This window comes from Cervus canadensis, chromosome 13 (assembly GCF_019320065.1).
Source record: "Cervus canadensis isolate Bull #8, Minnesota chromosome 13, ASM1932006v1, whole genome shotgun sequence".
Classification (NCBI taxonomy): domain Eukaryota; kingdom Metazoa; phylum Chordata; class Mammalia; order Artiodactyla; family Cervidae; genus Cervus; species Cervus canadensis.
This window is the reverse complement of record NC_057398.1, coordinates 74543573-74555728: the sequence shown is the minus strand read 5'-3', so window position 1 is coordinate 74555728 and position 12156 is coordinate 74543573. Positions and strand designations below refer to the sequence as shown.

Below are 12156 nucleotides of genomic sequence, written 5' to 3'. Positions count from 1 at the left end.
CGGACTGCAGCCCGCCAAGCTCCTACGTCCGTGGGACTCTCCAGGCAAGAATACTGGAGTGGGTTGCCATGCCCACCTCCAGGGGGTCTTCCCAACCCAGGAATAGAACCTGCGTCTCTTTTGTCTCCTGCACTGGCAGGCAGGTTCTTTACCACTAGTGCCACCCGGGAAGCCGCCACCCTGCAGGCTGAGAGTAAAATACTCCCAAGTGAGGGAGACAAGTCTACCTCCCCCCTTTCTGCACACAGTTTTACCAGAAGAAGTAGTGAGTCACTCTCAAGTCAGAGACCGCTCGTTTCAGGAGGAAGCGCACCAAGGGGCTGTCCAGGTAGCATTCGTACTTTAAGGCCTGGGTAGGAGACAGGAGGCTTTGCAGACTGTCCGTACTCTACACCAAGCAATGTCCCTGTAGGATACAGTCTGTCTTGGGGTCCGGGGGGCGGGACCACCAGAACTGGACAGAAGGCCAGCCCACCCACCTGCACAAGCTGGGGCAAGTAGTCCAGCAACTCGGCGTCAGAGAGGGAGCCGATCCACTGCACAGCCATGCGACGCACCTCCTGGTCTGGGAACCTGCAGGACAGAGCCCAGAACGCTGACAATCCAGCCCCAGGTCTGAGGCACAGGACTGAGCAAGCGTCCTTACCACAGGGCCTCAGAGGCATGGGTGGAGAAAAGGTAATGACTCCCAGAATCTGCCAAAGCCACTAGGAGTCCTTAAACATCTTTTCCTTGAGAATGGCCCAGCCCACAGTCAGAGTCAGCCTCAGGCCATGGAAGTCATTCTCATTCCCTGTCTGAGCTAAAGAAAATGAGACAAAGTCCTCAAACCTACACCCAAAGATCTCTTCCTTAATTCTCACGCTGCTAGAAATTCCCATCATCAAAGAGCCCTCATGAGAGTCAAAGTGTTATCACTTCTTGGTACCATCCTTTAATGCAAAACTTGTCTGGTGAGTAACAGAGATCATGGAATTATATATAAGCCAGTATACCTAGCCAGAGTTAGTTTAGCAGAGATTAGCAAATCCATTGCCTCAAAAAGTCCTGAAGGTAAAATGCATGGATTAGATACATTTTAATTACTAATAGTAGTAGAAAATAAGCCAAGAACAGTGGGTACCATCTAAGAGTTTGAGACTGGAAGCCTGTGTCCCCAGAGGAAAGAAGAAAGCGGTGGCTTTAAAAGAATTAAGTAATAAGATTTGGGTTAAACAGGTGTGTGCATACATCAAATCTCAGCAAATGTACACATAAGGCTCTAGCATTTATTTATATGTATATTTCATCTCAAAGGAAAAACTGTAAATAAACATTAACAAGGTCTAGTTAATGATATGCTTGCTAAAGAATTTAGGAAGGAGTTATGATGTCTCAATTTACTTCAAAATGCATATAAAAATAAGATATATTGATGGAAGTACATATAGAATAAATCAAATGTAATAAATGCTAAGGTTAGAATCTAGGTGGTGGGAATATGGATGTTCACTGTTTTCAGTTTTGTTGCACATTTGGAAAATGTTCACAGTATAACATGAGGGGAACGGGTGGAATGTGATAAAGAGAAAAAGAAGTGGAAAGCCCAGAATTTCCAGGCCCACTTGACCGCTCTCCCCAGGACTGGCTCACTCCAGCACCACAGCCTGCCTCGGGCAGGACTTTTGGTCGGGAAAGGTGGGTGTCACGACTCACGTGGCGTGCAGGAGCCCCAGGGCGTCCTGGTGGTTCATGGGGGTCCACTGTGCCAGCAGAGCATAGGTGTCGGGGAGGCAGGCCCACTCCCAGCTGGGGGCGCTGGCGAGCACCAGGGGGAGCGCGCTCACCTCCGCGTGGCAGTAATACCGCTTCTCCCACAGGCGCTTTTTGTCCGCATCCGTGAGCCTGGGGGCGGGGGCGGTGGGGGGTGAGAGGACGCGGGGTCAGCTGTCTGCAAGGCGCCCAGAAGAACGCTGCGCTCACCGATTAAAGAGCTCCCCAACTTCCCTCCTAGTACCCGAGGGGCGCTGTGAACGCCTCTGTCCAGGCTACACCCAAGAGCCCTTAAGTCAGATGGGGAAGAGAGAGGCTGTCCCTAAAGGGATTGCAACTTGTGAAGCGAACTTTGGGAGCCAGAGTACAAATCTCAGGGACACCAGGGCCCAGGGCACCGAATCGGCTGCCCCTCCTGCGGGTGCACTGGGGGCATCACTGAGGGCAGCTCCCAAGTGGAGCCACCAGAGGGCAGCGGTCCCCACGCTGGGCTCTGGGCAGCCGAGAGGCCTGGGGGCCAGCCAGAGCGCCTGCAGCTAATCGGGCCTGGCCTGTGATCAGGTGTCCAATGGGGGAGGGAGCTGAGGGGCTGATGAGTAAGGGGTCAGCGGGGGGAGGCGGGGGGTGTGCCCCGATGGGACAGGAGCCAGCAAAAGAAGCCCCAGCTCTCTCATTTCCTCAGCTGCCACAGACAATGGCATGCCGGAGCCAGAGAGGGACACGAGAGGACAGCCCAGGGAGCGCCCAGACCCCGCCAGCTCCTCCAAACCCGCTGAGAGAAGCGGCCCCAAGGGTGAGATCAGCTTGGGCTCACAGACCCCCGAGAGCTGCCAGCTTGCCTTGACAGCGGATGTTTTTGGAAAGTGACAGGGCCAGAGAAACGCCAAAGCTGCGGGTGTGGCGGGGGCAGCAGGGGGGGGCACGGTGGGAAGCATGGAGCCCAGCAGCCCCATGGACAGCAAACAGCGGGCAGCTCATCTGCGGTGGGCAAAGCTCTGCTGCTCCTGGCCAGCTGATCCTGGCTCAAGTGCCCATTGTGGGCAGGGGCATTCCCGGATCTAACATCCTCACTCTGAGCTCTCCACTCTCCTAAGGCCGGCTTTTGAAAAGCGCTAGGGGCTGCAGGGCCCCCTCTCCATGGCTTCCTGCCTAGGTGGCAATCAATGCCCACCCCAGCCCACCTCGCCTCCCAGAGCAGGAGGACAGGGACCTGCTGGGAGGTCAGCTGGAATCCGAGAAATTCAATGGAGGCCCGAGTCACACGCGGGGCATGCCCTGCACCTCACCAGTGCAGGGACTCCTTCTGCATGATGTTTTTAAGCACATGTTGGTCTTCCTCCCGGAGGCTGCCAAACTCATAGCGGGGGCTGAACTTGTCTCCAGCAGGGCTGGTGAACTTGATGTCAAAGGCCGAGGTGGGAAAGTCAATCTTCGAGATGACATCAGGAAAGTGAGGAAAGAGAACCGCAACTGGGTGGGGCTGCCACGGACCTGGGGCTCCAACTCCCTCCTACCTGCCAGCATTCCTGCCTCCCTCCCTCCCCCCCAGAGTCTTTGTAAAATAACCTTGCTGGACCTAGTGACCACTACAGTCCCTTCCAGCTATAACCTCCAGCAAAAAAATGAGACAGAAACAGAGAGACAGAAAGAAAAATGGTCAAGTGAGGAAGAGGTTGGGCTGAGATGCCTCTAGGTGAGGGGACTGGTCCCAGGCCAGAGATCTGAACAGATGCGTGATGAGGCTGAGCCACTGGAGCCTCCACGCCAAGGCTGGGGAGCCTTCAGTCTTGGAGGGTACCACCTGATGGAAGGTGGGGCCACATGCGAGGCGAGGGCCCTGTCAACTCTGAGGCCCGTAATGCTGCGTCCCCTTGCTCTATTCTGCCATGTTCATCCTCCTATAAGGGATGTCAGAGCTCAGGGAGACCATCCTCAAAGGGGGTTCCACATTCTTTCATTCAAGAAATGCTTACTGACAATGCTTATTGACATCTAATATATGCCAAGCATTAAGCCCTGGATACACAGTAGTAAATACAACAGATAAAAATGCCTGCCTCTGGGAGCTTTTACTCTGTATCCACTTTGTCTCTCTCTCTTTTTTTTTTTCCGTTTTCTGTATCCACTTTGATATTCCATACTCCATACCAAAGCATCTCACGACCACAAGGGAGCCATAGAGTGGTAACTAGACCCTGGACCTAACCAACTCCTCCCTGGTCCAGAGAATGGGTCCCCCCACTAGAACACTGAGTGGCTGTGCGAGGGCTTCCCCACAGGCCCCAGGAGGGGATGGCTCAGACTACTAATATTAGCCCCTTCATCATAAAGGGCTCTGAGGAGCTGAGCCCCGCTTGGCAAGGGCCTCAAATCCCGCCTCGGGCTCCTTGAGATCAGGTGACCTCCAGGACTCCACAGAGACGGCCCTCCCGCTCTGCTCCAGCCTCACGCACCTGGCAGCCGCCGTCACACCACCCCACACCCCAGCTCCGCACGCTCTCCTGCCGCCCCAGCCCAGACCTCCGGGGAGCTTTGGCGCCGACTCCAGGGGGGCCCTGTGGGGGAGGGGCAGGCTGGGCCCTCACCTGCAGGATCACACTGTCTGGCTGGTGGAAATTGGGCGCACTCCAGCGGGCACTGGGGCTTTCCTGTGTTGCTGGCCATAAGCCCAGAAGCTTCCGGCCACAGGTCAGGACTCTAAGGGGGATGGAAGGGGGGATGAGCCAACAAACCCAGTGGCTAAGGACACGGTTTTCCTCTTGCTTCCCCATCCAAAAATCTGCCTTTTCTGCTTGAATCCACTGCCCAACTCTTCTCTCTCATTCTCCCCCCAGATCACCACCTTTTCCTTCTTTCAAGCCCTAAAAAAACCCCACTTCCTCCAGGAAGCCTTTCTAAGCTCACCACACCTGGGATGGATGCCTTCATGAGCTAGAGAGCAAGACTGGAGGACCTCTGAGGTCCTTCCAATGACAAGACCAGATGGCATTACCTGAGCATGCATTTCCATGCCCCTTCCCACCAGTCCTGGGCCACAGGTCCTGCCCAGTAGCTGCCCAGTCACACCTCTGCCCAGGCCCTCCTCCCCACAAGGCCACGCTGGTGCCCTGGGCCCACATACTGCCTGAAGTTGAAGAGCGGAGCAGTGACCCAGCCCAGGGCTTCGGGCACCCGCCGCTGTTTGTTGGCCTCCGAGGAGCTCCCAGGCGGGGGCACGGGCAGAGCGTAGAGAGTGGCACACAGCAGGGTCTCCCGAGGCAGCCGGTTCACCTGCACGGGGAAGCAGATCCTAGGGAGGACAGGAAACCAGATCAGCCGGTGCCACCCCTGTGGCCTCCAGGCCAGGCAGCCAGGATGTCAGGCTGAGGCTAAGGGAGCCGCCTCCCATATGCTCCCTGGGGAAGCCTTCCTGCAGAACTAGGACAGACCCCAGACTGCAGGCAAAACTTCCCTCAAGGCCCTCGGGATCACAGTCTAGAGTCTCTGCAGGCCCTGGGGAGAGTCAGGCAAACATCCTTTCACTCTGAGGCTACTCAGTGTGACCAGACAGAACTCACTTAGCCAGAGTCACCCAGAGTTCAGGTAACGACATGACCCAAACTGTCTGCCGCAACTCCTTCCCAAGTTTCAGGATTTCTGCAGAGGGTCCCCAAGAACCCGCTTGCTGACAGTCCTTTTCCACTGAACAATCCCCACCACCAGGAAGCAGCAGCAGGATCTCTTCCTCCTGCTCGCCCCCCCTCCAACCCCGACAGCCCTGCTGGAACCTGTCTGTCCTCCCCTAACCCCCTCTTCTCCTAACCCACCAGACACAAATAGTTTGTTCTCATCCCCAACATTTTGAAAACCAAACAAAAAGAAGGGGTTCCTCCCCGCCCCCGGGTAGTGAGAAAGCAAACTGGCAGGATCCCAAGAAGTCAGACTCAGAAGCCCCCGTGGGGCCTCAGCCCAGATGGTCTCCGCCTGCTCCCAGTCTGAGTCACACCACACCCAGCCGCGCCCTCCAAGTTCAGGATAAGGCCCTGGGGTGGGGTGAGGGGGAAGGGGAGGGGAGCTGTGGGAAGAGGGAGGACCCGCATTACCTTTCGGGGAAGCTGTCCCGGGGCCAAAGTCCATACGGTCACACCCTTCTGGCCAGCCCCGGGCCCAGCAGCTTCTAGGCCCGAGGGCACAGAGGCAGGGCGGCCACCCCCGCGGTGAGCAGCTTCATGACCAGCAGCTCCCCCCACCACGCCCCTCACTCCTGGGGGAACCTCCACCTAAGCGGAGCACTCCTGCCTCCCTGCCAGAGACTGGCAGGGCCCTGCCCCGGCCCTACCCCGGGGGCCCACAGCTATAATTAGGACCCCTCCAGGAGCCAGCTCGCATGCCAGGCCCGGCCAGGGGCAGAGCCAGGCTGCTGGGCCTATTTTGAGAGTTAGCTGATCCCCACACTACGGTGGCAGAGAGGACCAGCTGGCCCCACAGCAGAGAGGAGATGGAGCTAGTCCTGAACCTGGGTGCCTGGCTTCCAGCTGGGCACCCAGAGGAAAAGCGGAGTGCGGACACTTTCTGAACCGAAACCAGAAAGTCTGGCCCCAGCCAAGGCCCCCTTCTCCTCGCCCCTTTGGTATATCCGGTGTTCTGAAATCTCCCCATGGACCTTCACCTGGGTCAGTCTGGACAACCAGTATGTGAGCTGCAGCCTTGGGCCTCCTCCCTTCTGCAACCCATCCCTCAACAGCACGGCACAGTGGCCAGCTCCTGCCGGCAGGGGTCTGGGAATGTGCCCTTCCAGTCCCGGTTCTGCCTCTCCCAACCTGGGCCAGCTATTCACACCTCTGTGCCTCAGTTTCTTTATCAGTGAAAAGGGGAACAGAGCTTCACGTGTGTGACGTGTGCATACTGTGATTTTTTTCTGTGTGACACTGTGGTTGCTGCACTGGAACGGAGCTACACATTTAGTCCTTTCACGCACAAGCATCTTCATGTGTCAGTCACTTGGAACAGAGAAACCGGAACTGAGAGAGCTCCCCCAGCTCAAAACACGACAAAGATGATAAAGAAGAAAACATTTATCATGCTCTAGGTATCGTGCCAAGCACTTTACTTGCAATGTCTCGACTGCTCTCAAACAACCCTATAGGGTAGGCCGTATCACCATTCATTTTGGACTGAATGACCTGCTCAAGGTGGCACCTGCAGGGAGGAGAGGATGGTGGACCCCAAGCCTGTGCTCTGAGCCCCACACTGTAGCACACCCTCCCACACGCCTTGGTCTTGATCAGGAAGGTGCCCGAGGGGGACCTGCAGAGGCAGCGCTGAGACAACCCCTTCCATGAGGCTCTAGGAAGGACACCAGCCCCACGGGTCTGAGGCCACAGGGCACGAAGCCCAGGGCAGGACATGCTGGGCTGCTTCCCTCCCTCTGACACCCCACGGGAAACGGCTCACTGTGGGGCCTGCCTGGGCCAGAGCAACGTAACACACGCCTCCCTTAGCGGCAGTGCTGAGTCCCAAGGGGATGATGGCATTCAGGAGCCTTTTAATGCAGCCACCCTCGCCTCCAAGAGCCTCTCCTGCCCTGGCAGTTGCTTAGTTAGAGAACTGTATCCACACCTTTATTGCTCTCAGAACCGTAAAAGTGTGACAACAGGAGACAGGGGCTGCATCTGTTCTGATTGTCCCCCAGCCGCCACCTGTAACACGGCCCACCTCTCCCAGATCTCCAGGCTCTCCATTCACCTATTTCAACACCCCGGGGCCTCACCGAGGACCCTCCTCAATCTCCTAAATCTTCTGCTTTGTACACAAGGACTCAGAGATAAGTCAGTCTGGGAAAGTGAAGCTGGGGGGAGGCACCAAACTCCGAGTGGATGGAGCACAGCACAGGAAACACGGAAGGCGCACAGAGTTCCGCAGTGTCACCATCAAGGCGCCCTCACCTCCACTTCCTTCCTGTTCTGCTTGGCTGATGCCTACCTTCCTGACAGCAAACTACTGTTAATACCACGGTGTTACTATCCTGTGCTTGTGGCTTCATTTCATGTCTGTAAACCTATCTCACTTCAGTGCCACAACTGCCTCTGAGTTGAGCAAATGTTCAACTTCACAGTCTGAGAAACTGAGGCCTCAGAGAATCTAGGACTACAGTCAGAACTAGAAACAGAGCTTCACTCCTACGGCTCCAAGCCCATCCTTCTTCCCCACAGGCAGCCTTTCCCCCTTGATATGTAAGGGAGAAAGGCTTACATATCCTTGACATGGTCCTGTCTCCCTCTTCTACAGGAAATTTAGGAACAAGGGAGAAGACGAGACTCTATCAGACTAGTTAAACCTTTCAAGGGAGACAAGATGAAAATGATGAATTATTATTAAGACTAATGTCTATATGGTCCTTCATGGTTTACAACACGCTTTCATGGTCACTTCTCATTGGAGACTCAACCACTTTAAAGGCAGAAATTACACCCGTCCTCATTTAAGAGGTCGGAAGTGGAGACTCAAGAGTTTGAAAGGCCCTCCTGGTTAGTCAGTGAGAAAGCCCGGTTTAACCTGGGTCTTCAGAGGCTGAGAGGGTCTGCCATGGGCCCTGGAGCCTTGGGGGAGGCCGGCGGGAGGGCTTACTGCTGGTCCCAGATGACGAGGTGGAAGAGGTACTTGGAGAAGTGGACCCGTCGGGTCTGCAGGGGGCTGCACAGCTCCTTGCCGCCATGGCTGAGGGAGCAGGAGAGGTAGAACTCTTCATAGCTACAAGGGAAAGGAGGCAAGTCAGGACCCTGGCTCCTAGACGGTATCTCGGCTCCATTTCCACGCCAAGCTCCATTTCCCCCGGTAACACTCCTCTCGGTCTACGGGACTGGAACATGCAGCCAAGGGGCAGGACAGCCAGGTGGGATCTGGAGACGCGGGCTCCGGGAAAAGCAGCTCAGCCTGGGTGCCCCTGCCCGCTCTGAGGCTCCATGTGGAGCCCTGGTCTCTGCCCCCTTACTGGACGTAGCCCGCAGGCCCTGCCCAGGGCCAGCGCCAGCCCCAGGAGCCCCCGTCTCTGCCCCCTTACTAGACGCAGCCCGCAGGCCCTGCCCAGGGCCAGCGCCAGCCCCGGGAGACCCGGTCTCTGGCCCCTTACTGGACGCAGCCCGCAGCCCCTGCCCAGGGCCAGCGCCAGCCCCAGGCCTGCGTGCACATCTGCGCCGGTGCGCCTGCGCGGGGAGGGGGGAGGCGTGGGAGGAGAGCGCGATAGATGCGGACGTGAATGCCAACACAGGGGGGTCCCTGCGCCGACAGGTGCCTGACAGAGGAGGGCAGCGAAGGCCCGGGCTCCCAGAGTCTCCCTTTGTTCTCCGCCAGTCGCCCAGAGGAATACATTAAGCTGGGAACAAAGAGAGCGGGGAAGGGGGCGGGGGTCCGGGAGGAGGGCGAGGTTTGGGGGGGGCCACAGGCCTGATCCCCTCAGGCCAACGGGGCCGGGGCCAGGAGGACCTGAGGACCACGCTAATGTCACCCCCACCCCCACCCCCCGCCTGCCCCCACTGGCCGGGAGGGACTCCAGACAAAGGGTCTGCCTCGCCCCTGCCCCGCCCACTGTGCAGGGGAGCGCGGTCACGGCGGCGGGAGGGTGCACTCAGCCTGGGAAGCCACCATCTGTCGCCGCCAGCGTGTCCCCCGCCGGCCTTGGGTGGGAGGGGCAGGGATGCCTCTGCAGCCAGCACAGAGGGGAATGCCAGCCCCGGCCGCCGCTGCCCCTCCCCCGCTGCGTGTCCCTCTTCTGTGTCCCTCAGTGGGCACGTGGGGCACCACTGTGCCACAGATCCTGCATTTAGGGCCGTGGAGTCCCATGCAGACAGAAAGGCATCTGAAGCGACCCTCGGCTCGCTCCCTAGTCCCGGGCCGGCAGCCCGCGCTCACCTGGTAGCCCAGACGATCGGGATGCGGTGGGTAGCATAGACCGTGAAGGCCAGCGGCCCGGAGAGGTGGCAGGCCTCCTGCACCACAGCGTGCTTGCGGCTCCCAGGCGCCGCCGTCTGGAAGTCTGCGTTGAACGTGTTGCAATATAGCTCCACCAGGTCCAAGATGGCAGCCGTCAGAGCTTCCACAACCTTCTCTGTTTAAGGAAGAGGGCAGGAGGAAGAGCCCCGAGGGTCCGTGAGCCCCGTCGTGTGGACAAGGCACTGCCTGGGACCGCGGTCCCCAGCCGCCAGTCACCGTCTGTGCTGAAATGGGGGAAAGCAGGAGCAGGGCATATGCTGCTCATAAAATGAAAGATGCTCAGTTTTAAACACCGTCCTTGTTTATATGTACTGCTACCTATTTTGTGTTAAATGTCCTTTCTTTTAGGAAATAGTAGGAATAAGAGTTATCAGTTACTTGGAAGTCACTGCTTAGCAAAATAAGACTGACAATTGTATGTTGGTCACCCAAATAATATTTTTCGGTCCACAAAATCTGAAAGACTGGGAATCGCTGACCAAGAATCCTAGAGATATGAGCAACATATTTCTAGGATATGGGCAACCTTCTGCTTTAAAGACTTAAGAGGGAATCCTAGGGAAAAATTCTTTATGACCGTCTCCCCAGGCCCCTACTAAGTTGGAAACACAGGGCTTGTGAGCCTACAACCTATAAAAATTTTCCCATTTGGAAGCCGGGGCACTACGCCCACCCTCGCACTTACACCAACTCATCTCATCTCCCAGGACACCATAGGAATAACTAGGAAAAATAATGCAAAAACATTCTGTGGAAAGAAATGTGCTCTCCAGCTGTGCCCACGCCTCATATAGGAAAACACACACACACAGGCAGACCTGGACCCATAAATCAAGGGAGCTGGGGAGAAAAAGGAATCTGGGCAGAGCCTGCGGTTTCACCTGCGAGAGAGCAGCCCCCTTACCTCGGTTTTCCCTCACGGCCAAGACAGTGGGATCCTGTTGGGGAGAAAGGGGGGGAGGGGAGCTTTAGGGCCACAGTCCTTTCCGTCACAGCTTTTCACAGCCGCCCTCATCCGGACCAGACTGGACCGAAATTCAAGGAGCAGAGGTTCCCCAGGGAGGATAGAGTAATAGTCTATACCAGATCCGTGTGACGGACAGTGAGCCAGAGCAAGGATACAGTCCTCGCATCCACCCAAACGAGCCAGGATACAGCCATCGCGTCCACCCAAACAAGCCCGTGTAGCCCTCGGGCCACTCGCGTTTAGATCGCAGAGCCTGCCGTGTGGCTGGCCCTGTCTGCACAGCACGCAGCCCCCGCCGTGGAGCGGCGAGTCCCTGGCTCGGGGAGGTTCTGGTCTTGCACCCACTGAGTGTGCGAACCGCCAGGCGGTGCCTCAGTGACTGAGCAGCCTTGGCCTGCGCTCCTGGCCTCAGTCCTGGCAGCAGGCCCCGGCCGCACTCAGGCTCGGGGACATGACAACATGCTTGGCCTCCATTTCCCAGGAACTTTGTGACCGAGTGTTCAGACATGAAAGGTGCAGGTGGAGAGAAGAGCCCTTCAGTCAGCAAACACCCCGCCACCTGGTTCCCGGGGCTACTCCCCTCCTCCCCTACGCTAGCACTCTGTGCCCCGTTACCTTCTGGATTTTAGGCTTCATTCGGGAAGGGCAGGGGGGCAGCTGGTTGAGAGCGCTGGTGATCTCAGGGGTTTCCACGGCGGCTAGGGCGTTGCAGATGGCCTTGACGGACTGGACCACCCTGTCGGCCTTCAGTGGGAAGTCCCCCTGCGGGAGGCAGCACAGTGAGGCCGGCAGGCCAGTGCTGAAGGGGAACGGGCTGGGAGGGTAACCAGTGGGACCCATGCTTTATTTTCAAACACCCAGCGTCAGCGAATATCACACAGCTCCTGATGAATTAAAGGAGCCGTGCCCACGTTCCCCAGGGCTTTCAGCCATCCTCACCGAACCTCGTCTTAGCTCCAGCCTCCCTCTGTCCGCTAGTCTGTTTATACTACACAAACACATGCGGGGTCTCACTGGGTGACGGGCAGTTTTAATAAAATCAATCCACAGAGAATGAAGAGCAAGGGGGCCAAATGCACTGAGGGCGCATTTGCACATGCAGCTTTATGTCTCCCAGTCGTGTTGAGGCTGTCCCGGAGGTCTCATGTTAGTCCCACAGCCGTGCCATGCCCTCTGCACCATGGCTCCAACGGTTTTCTAATCTGGAATCCCTTCACCTTTCCTGCCCTGACTACCTAAGTAATTGCAGATCACAGACTAGCTAAATTCTCACTTCCTTCCCAAAGCTTTCGCTAGCAATCCCCCTCTACATCACTCTCCAAAAGCCCTTGATTACCCAGTACCAACCTGTTCTGTCTAATAGCTTTATGTTAATATTTCATTTTTCTGGCAGGAACACAGGCTCCCGGAAGCCTGACACAATTCTTTTGCTTCTCCACCCACATTGGCCACTAACATAGGGCCAGACT

General features: G+C 56.9%; 1 protein-coding gene across 3 annotated transcripts in view; it reads right to left on the bottom strand.

Annotated features, from left to right (window-relative positions):
- PIK3C2B (phosphatidylinositol-4-phosphate 3-kinase catalytic subunit type 2 beta) overlaps window positions 1-12156 on the bottom strand; it is a 66738-nt gene that overhangs the window by 25053 nt on the left and 29529 nt on the right. For all 3 annotated transcript variants that reach the window (XM_043484690.1, XM_043484691.1, XM_043484692.1), the window contains 10 exons: window positions 11303-11449; window positions 10625-10658; window positions 9640-9835; window positions 8359-8481; window positions 4874-5041; window positions 4338-4449; window positions 3039-3181; window positions 1696-1884; window positions 480-573; window positions 255-349 (listed from right to left, as the gene is read on the bottom strand). In XM_043484690.1, coding sequence (XP_043340625.1) covers window positions 255-349; window positions 480-573; window positions 1696-1884; window positions 3039-3181; window positions 4338-4449; window positions 4874-5041; window positions 8359-8481; window positions 9640-9835; window positions 10625-10658; window positions 11303-11449 — 1301 coding nt within the window. The remainder of the gene's footprint in view (window positions 1-254; window positions 350-479; window positions 574-1695; window positions 1885-3038; window positions 3182-4337; window positions 4450-4873; window positions 5042-8358; window positions 8482-9639; window positions 9836-10624; window positions 10659-11302; window positions 11450-12156) is intronic.